Below are 18,310 nucleotides of genomic sequence, written 5' to 3' on the forward strand. Positions count from 1 at the left end.
GTCTGTCACCTGGAGATCAGTTGCAATTCCAGGAGATCTCCATCCACCACCTGGAGGCTGGCAATCCTAGTTTTAGCCTTGGGGGGGAATATATATGTATATGTGTCTATCTTTTCCTTATAGGGTTGCCAGTCCCCTGCTGTTGGCGGGAGTGAGAGAGGGACAGCAAAAGGTAGGTGCCAGGCTCCTACCTCCCGCTCAGGTGATAAGGGGACCTGGCAACCTAATTCCCTCATCACTGCATAGCTAGTTACCATTATGTTCTGGAAGGATTGAATATTGCTGTCTCTGTTTTTTCAAATCTAAGATATTTAATGAGATACCTAATAGGTGGTACTTAATGAGAAACCATACGTGCTATGAGGAAGCTACATGGATGAGAAGTCAACAGGCCTGGCAGTACAGCAAGACACCTGCAGGAGTGAAGTGGCATAGTCCCATAATTCAGGCTGAGATAGAGAAAACACACACACAAGTCACATAGAATATGTTCATTCAGAACTCAGAGAAGGCACAAATCCTGCTAACAGTGTTACTTTAGTATGCTTGGAATTGGATATTCATGATCACAGCAAATGTGGAGACCATCTTCAGAGCAGCTACATGGACTCAAGGCTGAGCCGCTATCTCTCCTTTGTCTCAGGTGTCATTTGAGCCTCTTGGTCTTGGCTGAGGCCCTGAAGTTAGTTGGGAATCTGTCTAGATATTCTTGGTTATTTCCATTTGTTTATTTAAACTGTATTTTATAAGCCTCTTCAGATCCTCATGGGGGAGAAAAGTGGGTTATAACAAATACAGACAAAAGCAAGTTTTGTTGTTTAGAGTTTGAACTGTTAGCTTTATTCGTTTTTTTTGAAAAACCTATTGGAATCAATGGGAAACCATTCTGCCTGTATTCCTTCCAATCAGAATAAAACTGTCAGGGATTGTATACCTCATCCAAAGGATCCTACATGCCAAATTTCAGATAGAAGAAAGAATTTCTGATTTATATACAAGAGCATACAGAGTGAAGTGTTCTGCAGTCCAATCCCAGGAAGCAGGTAGTATGGAAAAGCCCAGTTATACCTGCAATACATACACAATGTCATTGGGTGGGCACCATGTTTAGCAGTAACATGACCAACATGCAGGGAATGGGATCAAGTTAGGGTATGACTTACAGATCTTCCTACTAATCCCTCTGTCCACTCAGTGAAATTACTGCATGTTTTTCCTTCTCCCTCATTTATTTAATTTATAGTCCGCTCTCCCCACAAGCGGGCTCAGTGAGGATTGACAACATATAAATATGTTTAATAAAAACATATAATAAAACACTGGTAGCAATAATATAAATACTGTACTAAAAACATCCTGAGGCAGCCCACATTGCATCCCACATCTGAGGCAGGGGGAACTGAGTTTTGTTTTAAAAGCCACAAATGGACCCACATCTTCAGTGGCATTGTAATGTTTGAGTTGGTAAGTGCAGTGCACAAATCTTTTTGCGAAAAGATGGCAGGCACTGCCCGGAAACTGTAGGGTGTGACAGACAACTCTGTTATCCCCAGGGGCAATAAAACATGTGCTTCCATCTGTCCGGCCCAGACAGATGGAACTAGCACTGGAGGGGTTACTTGCCTGTTTTTGGCACTGCATTCTCCCTCCCCCGTCAAATCTGCAGGATGTATCAGCAAAACTCTGCATCTGCACCTAGCAAATAAAGAACCAAAGCACAGAATAGCTCTAGCTGCTCATAAAGAGCCAATGCCTTTCCCAAGCTGGTGAGCTAGCTCTGTTTGCAGGAAACAGTTTGGACAGAAGTATCAGTGCAATTCTCTTGAGCAGCAAGGTGTGTGTTAGCTTTGATTTTATGTTAGCGAGAGGGACACTTACCAATCTGCTGAATCACTCTCTCTGACCTCCATGAATTCTAGGGCCAATTCACACATTACAAAGTCCTCAGGGCAGGCACGTGCAGGGGCCTTATTTAGTTCAGAACAGTAGGCAGGGAGAAGGGACTTAAGCATTTCCCCTGCAGCATGTTCCTGACATAGAACTGCCTAAAGAAGCCACTATTTCCCTCTTGGGGTAATTTACATGCAGATATAAGTACATTTAGGTTTCCCAAGGGGGCAAACAGTAGCTTTCTGGGGCTATTTCTGGTCATGAAAGCATTGCAGGGGAAGGAATAAAACCTCACTTCACACTCATTGCTGTCGTAATCTGAACCAGGCCCCTGTGTGCCTGGGAATTAAGTCCCCAGCAATGAATTCCCACACCAGGTCACTGCACAGACTTCGTAACATGTGAGCTGGCCCTCTGACAGATAAGGGCATCAGAATGCCACCATGTCCACAGTTTATTGATTCTTCATTGTTTCCATTAATACAGTCTGGAAAACTGTATTAATGATGACAAACTAACTAGTTTGTTGTGGCATGAATAATTGTAAGATGCAAGAAGTCACGCCTTCATAAAATTATCAGCCTTCAGGCCACCACAGAATTGTGTGTCATTTTATTCAATACTAGGTGTACTTACCAAGTTGTGTTCTTTAGCTGGAACAGGATTGCTCAATTCACTGAGTAATCTGAACATTGAAAATGTTAGCATTTGGGGAGTTGATGTTTGATGATAATTATAGACATTTAGGAGCACTGAATGTTAAGAAAGATCTACTCGATCTACTGTGTAGTAGGTTAGTTACTCTTTTGAGTAAAAATAGAGTTTGGAGCAGGAAGCCACCAGATCTCATTGAAGTGGCTTATTCATTTGGTTTATTTCAATGTCCTTTCTTCTTGTTATGCTTAATAACACCCCCAGGGGATTTCTTGGAGCTAGAATATGTAAAATAATAACCTATCTATTTTCTTGTGTGATGTGTTGGGCATTACATTATTCACAATTTCAGCCCCCTGTTGTGTGACCAGCTTGAAGACTTCCCCCAAGAGTGTCATTAAACATTGGAAGAAATGTTTCATTTTAAAAAAATATGAAGTGCAATGACTGGTAACTTATTCAAAGTTATTATAAAATATGGCAATGGCAAATAGCATATTCTAACAAAATATTATAAATAATGGATATTTGCTAGCAGTGCCCACCTATATTATCCATGTAAACAGAAGAACACAGGAATGATATTTCTTTACAGGGAGTTAAGGATTGCTCGCACTGCTCCATTAGGCTAACAATAGGAAAAAACCCCAGTCAACTGTGAATGGGCAATTCAGTAGTTTTTGTCCGGCTGACATGGAGAAAAGATAATTAGGAGTTCACAGGAATTCAAAGTTACTTAAGGCAGCTACTTAATTAAATTTCAGAGTGTTATACCATGCCAACATACAAATCTTATTTACTTGACAATGGGCTGTAATATTAGCGACCATAAGCAACAGCACCCTGCCCGATACAATTGTCTCCATAATGAAGTCAGTCCTGAAATCTCAATCCCCACATGCATTCGAGATGTGCATCTTCCAGTGCATGTGCTCATAGCCTCTTCCTCAGGCTCAGTATGTTAAAAGTGAGTGTGGCTCAGGAAGAAGAAATTTACTTCACTTGAGTGGATTTTACTGCTAATTCAATGCCTTGTCAGCAACCAAGTTGAGCTCAGTCTGATGATAGTCCAGAGTAGTGGAGTAAGGAGAGAAAAGACTTCAGGAAGTTGTGCAAGCTTTCATTAAAAGACAAGGTGTCTGTTTGGAACTGATACCACACACTAGACAAGCAGCTGCAAACTACTACGTAAATGGATATGTATATAAATACCTTCTATCTTCATATGTCCATTTTCAATCACTGTAGTGCCATTGAGCACAGCTTATACTCTTAAGATGATAAAAAGGCATAATTAGCATGTTATGCACCACTGCCAGTTTGCACCACTAAACCAAAATGAACAACTTGCACTGTGTTTTGCAACACAGCGATGTATTCAGAGTGCCCTCTTCATCTATCATTGCATATTTTCCGCAGCTATTTTGTGAAAAGAAAGTGATGAGACAAAAACAGGGCCCAAACAAGGTTTACGGTAACTCTATCTATCGACCGATCCATCGATATAGTTATATATAATACTATATTGTACCATCTTCTTAAAACTCAGCTGTTTAGTATTCTGGAGGTGTAAATAGGAGTTTTAAATGAAGTATCAAACACGAACCTTTTCAGACATTAAGTGGTGATAGCTGTGTTATTATGAGCCTAATGATATCTACTGCACACAAGAATACATAGGTGTCGTGCTGAGAAACCAATGATCTGACTCTCATTTTGACTGCAGGCAAAGAATATCTCATCAAAGCTATAAATTTCATGAGTATGTTCCCAAATTTAAAACCCTTAAGGAAATGGCTTTTATGGTTCAATGGGTTTAAAGGGTTGTTCATACTTGGCTTTGTAACAAGGAAATTAATCGTTCTAAAACAAATCGGAATTATACCATAGTTGCCTGCATTTTCATGCTGTTGCCTTTAGTGCTTTGCCTCTTTCTCCCAGAGAACATCGCTATAGAATCCAACAATGAATTCACCACAGGGTAGTATTTATTACCTGCTCTAATGGCAACACCACAGTCGTTTGGAGAAGTAACAGAATTTGCTCACTCATTGGTATGTAAAAATTGTTTTCTTTAGGTCATGTGAAATAGAGTTGGTTTCTAATCAACCTTCACTTTTCATAGCATGAAACCTATTCAAGCTAGTGTCAGGTAGAGTTAGTCTCTTTCAGTCTGATGCAAAAGCAAACTAAACCAGTAGGAATTATTGGGCTTTGGTAGGGGCCCAGAATAAAGACAGAAGTAACAGTAAATTCAGATCTTTCCTTCTCTCTTGGATGAACAGTTTTCTAGAACACTTGGTGAATAAACACAAATTTGCCTGTGAAAGTTATTTGTACAAATGCACCACCAGACAGATTTGACTCAGCCATGAAGCTCACTGGATGACCTTGGAGTAGCCAGCTTAATCTACCACACAAGGAAGATCAAACTGGACAGGAGGGGGGCCATCCCAAGTCCCTTGGAAGAAAGGTGGGATAAAAGTAATACAAATGAGTAACACGCACACTATAGTTAGCAACATCTCTGTATCAATTGTGTTGATGTTAACATCTGAAAATCCAAGATAATGCTACTCCAAAGTCTTCTGGGTATTAATGTACGATGAAAAACCATGGCCAATTAATAAGTAACATAGCTAAGTAATATTAACCTACACCAAATATTTTGAACAGAATGGCATGTAGTTTTGTATATTCTAAAGGATCATATAAAAGAGAATACTGTACATGCACTTGGACTGCTATCCTAACTGCACTAACAGTGGGGCAGTAGGCACCTTTAGAGTGATGATCCAGTGGGGCATATGCACATATTCACACACTGTTTAAGAGGTCTTCTGTACAGAACCTGTAATTTGATTGAGTTTGTTGACTCTAAGGAGAAACATTTCTCTCTTTATTGAAGCACGTGAAAGAGGAGGTCTTGTATACTGTTGCTATTGATACTAAGAGGACTCAGTAGGATCTAGGCTCCTCTGGAAAAGTACATGCATGTTACTCAGATAGTACCTCCTAACTGATGACTAGAAAGTAGCACATGAGCTAACATGCAATTACTGAGAATTGCTAATGCATCCTCCATATTAAAAAAGTTCAGCACCATGTGCTACTTGATCCCCTAGTAGTAACCTATGCACTGAAGATAAGACGGTAGGTGGCTCCCATCATGGCTGCTAGCACAGAGTAAGTGAGGATCATTGGCAAGCTAATTTGTCCAAGCCTGTGCTTGCCCCTCACTTAGCTAGTGCTGGTACCTTGAATCTTCAATCTTTTGCATTCTCCAATAAAACTGGCAGCAAAATTTGATGCATCCTCTTAACGAGATCAAATATAACATGCTGGAGTGATTCATAGCGCAATCCTAAGCAAAGTTATACTCTTCCAACACCATTGACTTCAATCGATTTTAAAAAGCTGTAACACTGCACTGGATGGCACTGTCAGTGTTCACTGGAGCACCTTGAATATATTTTCATAATACAAATAGGGCAGCAGCGTTATTGCCAGAAGCCAACGTGTGTACCTCACCATGCATACTCCCTTTTCATGATCAGTAGAGGGAGCAGAAGAATGGAGAGGATTAACAGTTGTCCAGATTCTGAGCAACAGGCCATGTTTATTTCAAAGTGGAAGTGCAGCATAAATACCAATAAACATTCAAAACAAAGATTAGTGTACCGTGCGTCCACTCCACTCCAAACCACTCCATGAAGAAAAACCCAGATCCACATTTTTGTGATTTGAAAGGGTTCATCTATTTTCCCCATTTATCCAAAATTGATGCTTGAAAGTTTAGACAAGAGATGACAATTGCCATAAATGTATTTTGATTTGCTATTTAACACATCAATGGCCCAAACCAGGATTGAATGAAAAAATAAAAATAAAAGTCATCATAGTGCCTGAGTCTTCTACATATATGAAAGAGTTCTGTTTGTGTTAAGGGAACTACAGCTTGAAATCTAACTTGCTGTGTGGACAAACCACATAATTTTACATTTGAAGATGGGTGTCACAGAGCTCTGTAGATTTGTTCTTCTTCCTTAGATAAGTAGTCATGATGCTAGATCAAATGAGACATTTACTAGATAAAGGAAAAATAAATTCTGGGTAAAATATGGGGTGGTGGTGTTTGAGAAGCTGCAAAACCCCATAAAGAGTGATTACACAATACACAATCTGATTCATGCTTAGAAAAAGGCTCAAGTGATATAAAGACTTGGCAAAGATTTTTCTGCATCTCAGAAGAATTTGCCTGCTTTCTCCAATTATTAATTTTACTCCATATAACCATGTATATACTGTAAAAACCACAGTAGATTACTACCTCTTTATCAGGACCAACATGTCACAAAATAGTGAGCAAATTTTAGAATTTCCCAGAACTATTCACCAGGGTGTATGTTTAGTATTAAAAAAAGGTATTATAAAGCCTCTTGATTTGAAGTTTGTAGTTCTTATAATGGAATACAAGTTGTGTTATAGACTTAATGAATTGGATAGTGCTGGGTGCCAAAAAGGATTCCAGATCAGTCAAAGGATACGAAGATAGACTGTATGATCATCTAGCCTGGTGAAGAGTACTGAGTAATGCAAAAGCTTGCTCACTGCTTTGTGATATTTTGGCTGCTCCCATTAAAAAGGTATTAGTCCTGTCATTGGACCTAAAATCTTTGTCTATATCTTGCACATTGATTGAAGCTCATAAACATCAAAGCCAATAACCAGCCATACATTAATGCTGTGGGAGATGGGACAAATTCTGAGTTATGTTTGGCCTTTCAGTATATCATATTAAAACTATGCAATTAAGAATGCCAATATAGCAAAAATTAGCAGTAATGAGGACTGCATTTCCCTTCTGCCCACAACTCGAAAGCTTTTATACACAGAATAGTTTTCCTCTTGAGTGCTGAAAATGTATGTTTTCATACAATCATAAATGTCACTGAGAGCCAATTAAACAATTCCCCAAAGCAACATACATTTTAATTTCCAATGTCTTTTATTGACAATGTTCTTTAATTTTTACAATGAGACACATTAGTCACTGTAGCACTACTTGAAAATATTTCAGACACAACAGTAATTTCTATTTTTTCATATTTCTCTGTTCCATGTTTGGCTCTGGAGGTGAATTTTTTCCATCCATTTCATTTTCATCCTCCTGTAAAACAAGAATATGAGATGTTTTATTGAACGTTTGGGAAAAAATACATTTAGCACTGTTGCTTGTATGTGAAACATACCTTTCTAGGCAACTGTTTTGTGTGACATATTTATTTTCAGTTTATAAGTCACTTTTTAAGTTTACAGTTTCCAAGCAGCATACAATCAAAGTAACAAAATCAGCAAACAATACTGATGATAACGTAATAACAGACGAAGCTAACAAGAAACTGTGTTTTAAAAAACAATATAAGAAAACCCCCCTGAAAAGTCCAATAAAAACTTAAATGCCCTAATAGAACAGAAGCACAAATTGTATAGAACTGTTTGCCTTCCCTAAGGAAGGTGCTCTACAGAATAGAAGCTATGAAGACTGCACAATTCCGAATATATGACAATCTCATGGACCCAATAATAGCACCTCATTACTGGACCATAATTCAGTGCTTCATGTAGATGAAGTCTCTCAAATATAAACCAGTGGGGCTCTTGCAAAATTGGCATAATATGCTTCTGGCATGCAGTCCTGGATAGTAACTGCCCACAGCATTCCCGACATCTTGAAACTTCCAAATAGTCTTTCAAGAGCAGCTCCATGTGGCATGCATTAAAATCGTTGAAGCCAAGAAGTGATGAAGGCATACAGTAGAGGAGTAAGATATTTGTTGTCTAGGGCAGGGCTCACCTGATGCCTCTTGTGAAGCATGAGTCTGGCTATGTCACCACATAAGCAACATGGAGCCAGTCTGGATCACACAGACTTATCCTGCAAATCTTACCTTTCAGGTGGACTGGGGTCCCCATCATGTGCTCCTATGTCCAACCATATGCAACTCAAGTATTTATTTGTTAAAATAATTTATATACTCTGCCTTTCCCATCACTAAATGATGGCTCAAGGCAGCTAGACTGAATTTAAGTTTATTCAATTTCATCCAGTCTACTATGGATGGACCTCACTGCTATACCTGTATCTGATGAAAAGGAGAAACAGAGCTGAATGTCTATGCATATTGTGGACATCTCATGCCACAGCTTCAGGTGATTTTTCTCAGTGAATGGAACCCTGTGGGACTCTGCAGAACAACTGTCATAGTGTCAGACAGTATTATCTCCAAATTACTTTATGGAATCTACCTGTGATATAAGAGCAGAATCACTACAACACACCAACTCCCACATGTGATCCAGAAAGATACCATGATCAATGACTTTGAAAGCTACTAGGAGCCCAGAAGAGTTAACTGGGTCATGCCTCCTCTTTCTTCTTCCACTAAGGTAACCAAAGTATTTAGACCTGAAACTGGTAAGAAGCTAAATTGAAATGAGTCCAGAATATCTACTTCATATAAGAGAGCCTGAAGTTGCCATGTGACCACTTAGAATGGAAAAGGAAGTTCAGGCCTCCTCCCATTATTAGAATCAGATGGGTCCAGAGAAGATTTTAAAAAAAAACCCCTGATTTTTAACATTAATGGAAATTTTCATACCCTCAGTGGGGGAACCAAGTCATGAGTCAATCATGCCAACTTTATACTAGTTAAGATGGACATGCATCTAGCATGCATGAACTCCAGTAGTAAGATTATGATATATTCATAATTCTGTTTCTTTGAAGAAAATTTAAGTACTGGTTTAAGATGCACGTTCCAGTTCCTATAATAATCCAGGCGCTGCTGTGAATAGAACCCTGTTTTATCCTTAAAATCAATAAATTTACTAGCTGCTTCAAGAAATTCCAAAAGGAGGGAATTTGGTAAAGCCTTAAAATAACAAGTCAGCATTCAGCATGTTTCTCTAGATCATGGTCAGAACTTTTCACTAAACAGCTTTTAAAATGCAACAACTTTCCTTGTACTTAAAAATTACTTTTGAACAGCATATGCCATTGAATAGAAGTGTTTCATTTTTTGGAGACCATATATGTTTTCTTCACCATTTGATAAAAGACAATAAATTTAACTTCAGAGACACTTTATGCGCTACAGCATCGTATTTTTGTCCCATCTAGCAAGGTTTCTTGACAGGTCTGCCAATTTTCCAATTACTTGTACCGCCATATGTTATCTGAAGATCAGTCAGGTCTAAAATAGGAAACATGAGCATGTCAGGCAACCGTATGCTTACAATATTCTACAGCTTCAGCTCTAGAAGTTGGGCTCATAATTCATGGCAAGCTTCTTTGGAGCCCCCTGAATAAATGAAGTGACATCACAATGCCAGTATCCATAGAGATGAATAGCGCTTGTGCACAATGTTAAATGGTGACCTCAAAATAATTAATTATGGAAGCTGGAACATGATATGCAGGCAGCGCATTGTAAACTACTCTCATCAATGGTGAATGCATTAATTATATGCATACTTCTAGAATTTTTAAACATTTTTGCAGGCTATTAAAATACAGATTTAATTGCTATAATTAGATCTACACATAAACTAGTTATGCTGAGCCAATGGAAACTGAGTAGTAAATTAGACTTTTGTATTGCGTCAAATATGTTCCTATACATAATATTAGAGTAAAACTACATTACAATGATTTGCAAACTTGACATAAAATAGTATCTATCCACTTGAAAACTTAAACCTAACATCTAGAAGCCAAAACCTGCAATTCAGTATTGTGTATACTACTAGTCCCTAATTATTTTGATCCCACTTACAATTTCTCAAACATATGTGGCAATGAAATTAGTGTAATATCTGTGCAAGTAACTGCACAGACCTGCAATATTAGAGTTCCACTGAAGTTTTGGATAATACTTTTCACTGTGCTTTTAAGTAGCTCTTTGTATACAAAATATTTAACTGGCACTGTTTCTAAAGTGATTAGCAATGTTTGAACTTTCTGCTAAATGGACTATTTAGGCTAATTATCAAGGAATGATGTTGAACAGACTGAAGATTAAACACGTTTAATGTGTTTGCTATACTAATTACCATCAACATTCGAAACAGCTTCTTATCCTAAAGGAACTCACGTGATTAGGAGTTAATGTATAGGGTTTCTTTACTCATTCACTTGTATTTGGGACAAATCAGATTTGCTCATAATAAGAGCCCTACTGTTTGCTTAAGGGGCATAAAAAGGAAATCTTGCAGGGAAAAGCAATGACAGGGAAAGACCCTGCCCAGTGGTCAGTTCTGTGTATATATGTGTGTGCCATTGCAGCTGACTTATTGTGTCTCCATATAGTCAGTTTTCTAGTTGAAAAATCAAATCAAATTCAGAGGAAGCTTATCCTAACCAAGTGTCCTTTTGGTCAAATCTTAGCTTGAGAGAAGACAGGTTCCATCACACATTGACTAGCAGAGACACAGGGCCAGTAAGCGTATTTTTTGAGCAGACAAGCAGAGCCAGATTTAATGTACGTACCCAACAGATCACTGATACTAGCAGTGATGTCCATTGCCAGTAGGATATTGGTAACTGATACAAGTAATCTGTTGGTCCACACAATAGTTTTTCTTCATTCATGGGGACAGCTGGGAAAACTCAAGATGGTCCACTTGGGTAGAAGTTTTAGGTGTCAACTGACCTTAATTGTAGGGTTTCAGGGCAATCTGTTTATTGCACCAAGCTGCCTCAAGTTTTGGTCCATATTTCACCTTCCCCCGCCCCCAATTTGAGACCAGAACCAGCTTTTCTTCTTCCGTCTTTACATGAATAAGCCAGCATATTTCTTAGCCCATGACCACAACAATGGCAGGAGAGCCAGGGGAATGAATAGGACTATGCCTAACCTCCCCATATTTACTGAGGATAAAAGCAGTTTCAGAGAAAAGCCTTACCCAGTACTTAGAAAGAGATTAACTATTAGACAGTTAATCAAGTCCTCTCAGCTATTAATCAGGGCTATCACAAAAGTATCCTGTTGCATTAACACCCTACCAAAGAAAGAACCTTCTCTCACATTAGCATTTCTCATTAAAACCCCTTCTGCATGGCCTAATTTCGCTGGTTCAGTTACCATACTGCAGCTTTTTTTGTGACCATCTGCATTCAATTTGCTGCCATGAATAGTCACTCTGGCTATTGTGTGGCTTTTCCACAGCTTTCCTGGAAGCACTTATACCATGACTTTTTTTTTTAAAAAAAATCTTTTTTGTCCTTAAATCAGATGACTATGTGTAAACTTGAAGAAAGAATCATCAGAAACAGAACACTTCATGAAATAGTGCAAGTGTTGGTTTGTGGAATAGGCACTGCTGCTGTTAGACATCTTTAAAAAACTATGGCTAATGACTGCCTTCTTGCAGGAACTGTACAATAGGGAACATGTTTAAAAAGAAAAGATTCACAGCATGGTGCAAAACATCCAGGAGAAATCTGTGGGCCTGGACAAACAACACCCAACTGGTGCCTTTAATAGCTGCCTATGCAACTACATTCCACACGGCAATCGCAACAGAAAAAAATACACTGGGGAAAAGGGGTATGCTTATGTGATCCCATTTCCCAGAAACATTCCACTCTGAATGCTTTAAAAATTCCATATTTCCTTGCAACATCTTGAGGAAGGCACATGAACTATAAACAATCAGGAAATAAACTGCAGAAACAGGGTAGCAATTGAAACTCTTGAGTTGCAAAGGAAAAGAGTAACCCAAATGTTAGAGGTTAGATGAGGGAAAAAAACCAATTTAACTGCGAGTGAAAATAGCACACAATGTAGAACTTTGATTATAAAAGAAAATGTGGTAAAGCCCCCTTCAGAGATGAATGGGCACTTAATGTTATATCTGAATATCAGAATAATCTTATATACACAGAAAAACCCAATTATTTTCTGCCCATCTCAACATTCTCATAAAGAACTATGTAGATGGCCAAATATGCATTCCCTAAGCAGGCTCTGCACACTGTAACATGAGCTATATTAGGACCACTAATGTATTTTAGTAGTTATGTAATAGACACTACACTGTCGTTCCTTGTTAAAATGTTCACTGTTTCCTCAGAAGGCACAGATTTTGCATTCTGCTTTTCTTTTGTGACTGCAGATTTCTTACCTGCTTAATGTAATGTGCCAAGTTTGAAAGAATGTGTGCTCAAAGGGCAATAGATTCAGAGATAAATCAAATCTAACAGTTAAATCAGCACGGAGAACACACTGAACTCTCAATTGCACAAGGGGTCTTTTCCTATTTCATGTTATCTCCATTAAAATGTGTGGCTGACAAACCTTATAATGAAGCACAGTAAGAGAATATGACTGGAACACTTCTTTAGCACTGGATATTACAAGCAAATATAAATTTCTTATGATAGATGGCAGGTTCCTGTCACCGCATCTATTTAGTGATAAGGCAGCTGTTTGTTTCCCAAGGAAAGAAGACCCTTGCTACATGGATCATTTTCATAGTGACAAGCTTGACACATTTGACATTTACTTCATGAAATATTCTGAACCAGCCATCAAGAAAATGCACCCTCTGGGGCCACTGGGAAGCTGACAATCCTACCTTTCATTGTGTATCTCCATTAATTCTCACTGTCAAAACCCAAACAATTTCCCAGCAATGAATATTTCAGATCTCATGGTTTTTAAAATTGAGACTATGAGCAAAGTAACCTTTTACTGCAAGTAAGAATTGACCTCAATTAACGAATGCAGCCACATACCCTCATTTGTTCAGCACAAAGAGCTACCCAAAACTGAAGGAAAACATAGAGAAGAGTATTTAAGTTACGTAATACTGACACAGTACTCTAGATGGCAATGTAAGACCACATAGATTAGCAGCATTACTCTTTTAGATTTAATAAAGAACCTTTTAGGGTCTATGAACACCTGCATGTTTATCTCAAAAACGAGCTTCTTTAATTTGTGCTGATACAAAAACTTCAAGTTTTAAAAAAATGGTCTGCCAAATTCTGTATTTTCCATTTACTTGCTTCTAATTCCAATAAAAAGGGACGTGTGTACTACTGCAGACTCCTCAAAGCCAGAATTCATTTACTGCTCACTACCATTCTAGGATTTTATGCCAGCTCTTGAAGTCTCCATCTGTTTCTTCTCCTCTTTAGCTTTGGAGGAAGTCTCTCCACAGAGTGGCCCTTTTGGACAGCTGCCACTACAGTTGTGATTTTCAGCTGGGCAGGTGGTGACTGGAACCTTGTAAGTACAGCCAAGTCTACTTTACTGAAAGAAATATGAGACTTCTTTTGCTGTTTGGAACATTTTATTTGCTTACTTTTGAAATCAGAGAGGCATAATGGGAAAGAAGTTCCTAAATGTCCCTTTCAGCTTAATCCCACTTCCTGCCTCAGTGCAGGGTAGTTAAGAAGATACATCACTCAAGAAGTATCTGTATAAACTAAGGAACAAATCCATTTAATTTAAGCCACATTCCGATGAAACAATACATCAGAAACACCTACAGGATTATGGACCCATGAAACATTCATTATATAAAAATCAATATAAGCATTGTCTTGCACATATACGAACTTCATTGCCATCCTGTGTTAATTTTTACAGAACTGAAGTCCTCAAACATGCAAATTACTGCCAAATGTGTTTTTTTCCAATTTAATTTATGCTTCTTCACAGACTTTATTCTGCACACATAGAAAGTATGTTCTCCAAGCAACCAACATCAATGTATAAACAGTTTTTAATGGCAGCGATATGGTTCCCCAGGGGAAAAGCAACAAATCTTGATGGACTGTCAGAACTTAGTGGAAGACATTTGGGATTCTAGGTAGCCCATTCTCTCCACCTGCAATGGCTTCTGACAGCTAGTGCAGGAGAATTGTTTTATTCTGCTCACTTTGCACCCAAGACAGAATTCCAGATCCCAGATTTTTTTCATAAAGATGTATAGATGTAAAGATGTCTGGAATGCTGTTTTTATGTCCTAATTGTTTACTTCCTTCCTGTCTATGGTGCTGAGAGCCTCAGTTTGTCTCACTGGATGAAATTGTCATGCTAATTTGGAGATACTTAAGCCCTTTACTTCTTCCTTGCTTTTCTAATGTAGAATACATTTGAAGTAGTTTTGGGAGAGCCTTGTTTACTTATCTAACTTCTTCTTCTGCTCCGCTCATGCCATGAATGGAAAGTGAAGGCTGGGACAAAGAAGAAACTCTTTGGACTTGCTATCCTAAGACCTGACAAACTTCCTTTGAAGAAACCCAGGACTTCATACTAGATGCCTGCATTGTTGCTCTTCAGACAACTGGAACTTTTGGGACTGGAACACAGTCCTTTCCTCATGAAGGTAACTTGTTAGGTGGAAGAGTCTTACAGCCCATAACTGTGGAGACATAGTGGAGAGAGAGAGCAAGAACCCTGTTCCAGATCTAGAACTGCCCCCCCCCACCTAAAACTGTGAGCTTCAGGCAGATACCTATTATCATCTTGGAAGAGGGAGTCAGACTGAGAATCCCTTTTCTATGAGTTGTGTTTTGATCAGACTGTGCTCTAGGAATCCTAGAGTTTATGGGTACAACACCCATCTAATGCTAGACTTCAGTCAATGTAACACTGTTGCATCATAATCACATTAAATACATGTTTGTACTTCCACTCAGTCCAAAAATTCCTGTCCGTATAAACAAATTAAAAGGAGTATCCATGAATCACAATGAAACTATAGTTTCACTTCCACCTATAAAAGATACCAGCACTGCATGAGGAGGATGAATTTATCTCAATTACTGGAAATGTTGGTCATATTGGAAAAAAAACCATTTTAGGCAAAATGTGCATAATGCATGGTCTTGACCAAAATTAATTAGAATTTTAATGTTTTACAATTCCACTGTAATTCTTGAAATGGTGCATTTATTTCATAGTCATAAACATTCAGATCATTAAGTAAAGTTCAAAATCCATGTTATACGCTACATTTAGCAACCTTTGGCTGCTTTCTTCTGTCTTGATTCAGTTTTCCAATGCATTGGATAAGCAATTGAGGAACACAATTAAATTTCCTGATGTTGCATATTTGGAATTCTTATTTCATTTAGTATAAAGGGCAATTAATTTATGATTCTACAATGACTTCCCATTTTGGTGGGCAATGACAGATACTAAAATGAACTTACAGGAAATGCTTCATTAAATTTACTGTAGAAAGAACTGAAGGTTGTTTTATGTAACAGAAAAAAATCATATTTAATATGATCAAGGTTAAAGCACTACAGTACATTTAAGCACATTAGTTAACATGGATTCTCAGCAAATCCATGAAACTAAAAGGATTTGAACTCGTCCTAAGAGAGCCTAAAAGACTTACATAAAGAGCCTAACAAATAAACTAAAAATTTAACCTCTCTGCTGCAGTAGGCCTGATCTCAAAAAGTTAGCCCAAACAGGCAGAACACTTCAAAAATGAATGTCTTGAGAAATAATTTTCTGTTCTTATGAACTGCATATGTTGTTAAACGGACTGTACAGATTTCAAATGCCACAGGATACTATTATCTTTCTTTCAAATTTCTTCTGTTGCCTATGCTGAGTCATCATTTCAACCATCTAGATAGGTAATATGTGGGAAAGCATACCTTTCATACTTGTAAGAGTATATAAGGTTGCAATAGGTTTAAATGGTTCAGATATGCAAGGCACCAATCCACATTTTATGAAAATTTATAGATCAGGCATTTTCGTAAATTACTGAGGATAATTTACTTTTATGAATTGGCAGAATCTGAAAAACGCTTGCAAATATTGACTGTCTAGAAGACTACTAAATGAAAGAAGATAAGTTAATGATGTTTTTTTTAACAGTGGAGAAATTGTAAAATGGCAAAACATAGAACCTAGTTGAACTATATTTTTGAAATGGTGAATAAATGTTTTAATTTAAGTTTCAAACATGAATGAATGTCAGTAAGCCTATACATCAATACTACAGGACATCAAAAACACAACAGTGCATATAAAATGAATTAAAGCTGACTCTGAAATATCATTTTGTAGGTTAAGATTTTGTTTTTATTTTTACATGAAGTACGGCTGTACCCTCCAATTAAAAAACACTGGGAATGTGTATTGCAAGTGATTTATCAGGTCCTAGTGTAGCGAGTAGGGAACCACCTAATGGTATTTTGATAAGGTTACCTCACATATAATGTAATGCTAGAAGAAAGGACATTTGTAATAGATGTATATGTTGCTGCATTACTTTGGAAATTAATATCTACAACTACAAAGAAAAAAACCCTGGACTATTGTAAAAATAGGAAAAATCTTCATTAATACAAGAAGCAGAATATAGACCTGAAGCATGTAATGACTTTGGATAAAATATGCATGACATTGGAACAATACTATCAGCATTAGCTTTGCAGTATTTAGAATCTTCTTTATAGTATGAATCCCTTGTAAATTAGTGATATGGTTAAAATGGGGAAAGGAGAAAATAAGGGAATGCTCAACATCATTTTTTTACTGGCACCCAAGTATTCAAGATGGCAAACCATCTATTCTCTGTTACAGGCAACAGAACAGGAGAGTACTTCAGGGAAAATGCAAAATAATAAATTGTGAAACAAAATAAAACAATTTTGATTTCATTTATATTTTAATGTGATTGTAACTACTCAGGAAATATACCTTGAGGTCCTAAGGTTGCATCCAACTAACTTTTCCACTAGTGAAAAGGAAGGAGGGGGGTCCCTTTGTCCTTAAAAAAGGCTCTGTCAGGGATCACGTAGCCTGCATAGACAAAAGCCATGTGTGAAGGGGGGGGGGTTGTAATAAGGGAAGGAATTGGGCAAGATTGAGCAAAAAAGCTGGCAGGATTCAACCCATAGCGGAAAGCTCACGGTGGGAAGTGTGCTCAATGTGAAAAGCACCAAAATTAAAGTATCAAACATATTGGCATTCAACCTCTTTTGTTTGTTTGTTTGTTTGTTTGTCATTTATAGTCTGCCTTTCTCACTGAGACTCAATGCGGATTACACAGTACGAGATTAGTACAATCAATATCGAGTATTTTTCAATACAATATCAAGGACATTTCCATAAACAATGCCATAATGTAAATAGATACAATTTTAAAAGACATAGTATTAGAAAGAATCCTATACAGAGTGGAAAAATACTGAAACAGAACATAATCAGTTCTAGGACTAACATTAGACAACATGGAGCACTGGTGGTACATAGGACTACCTATTTAAAGCATTAGATAATATGTAAGGCAATATAGTTATGAATTCTATGGTCCCTAACTCATTAGCGAAGCATCTGAGACCCCATCCCTACAATACAGCCCTCCCATTTGAGTAAAGAGCCTTTTTGAATAGTTTGGTTTTGCATCATTTATGGAAAGCCAGGAGAGTGGGGGCTCTCCTGACCTCCTCAGGCAAGCTATTCTACAGGATAGGGGCCATCATAGAGAAAGCCTGTGTATATACACTCACAGCTTTAGAACACTATATGCAGTTTTGCCATTACCACATGTGCTCCCTTTCACGTGTATTCTTAGACTCGCATGGCCTCTCCAACTTGGACTGGGACACTTACCCAGAACCAATTTGGGAGAATTAAGCTCAGTGTCAGTCCACCTGGCTACTTGATAGTAATTAGATCTTGTGCTCAGGAAGACTTGTCCTTACTGATGAGAATACATT

At 37.9% G+C, this 18,310-nt stretch overlaps 1 protein-coding gene across 6 annotated transcripts in view; it reads right to left on the minus strand.

The window, feature by feature from the left end:
• Positions 1-7,529: 7,529 nt before the first annotated feature.
• Positions 7,530-18,310, minus strand: part of PHF14 (PHD finger protein 14) — a 175,027-nt gene continuing 164,246 nt past the window's right edge. For 5 of the 6 annotated variants that reach the window (XM_054991576.1, XM_054991573.1, XM_054991574.1 and 2 more), the window contains one exon: positions 7,530-7,714. In XM_054991576.1, the coding sequence (XP_054847551.1) occupies positions 7,640-7,714 (75 nt within the window). In that variant the 3' untranslated portion in view covers positions 7,530-7,639. The remainder of the gene's footprint in view (positions 7,715-18,310) is intronic. The other variant, XR_008597838.1, reaches the window with a different exon arrangement.

Source organism: Eublepharis macularius, chromosome 11, assembly GCF_028583425.1.
Source record: "Eublepharis macularius isolate TG4126 chromosome 11, MPM_Emac_v1.0, whole genome shotgun sequence".
Classification (NCBI taxonomy): domain Eukaryota; kingdom Metazoa; phylum Chordata; class Lepidosauria; order Squamata; family Eublepharidae; genus Eublepharis; species Eublepharis macularius.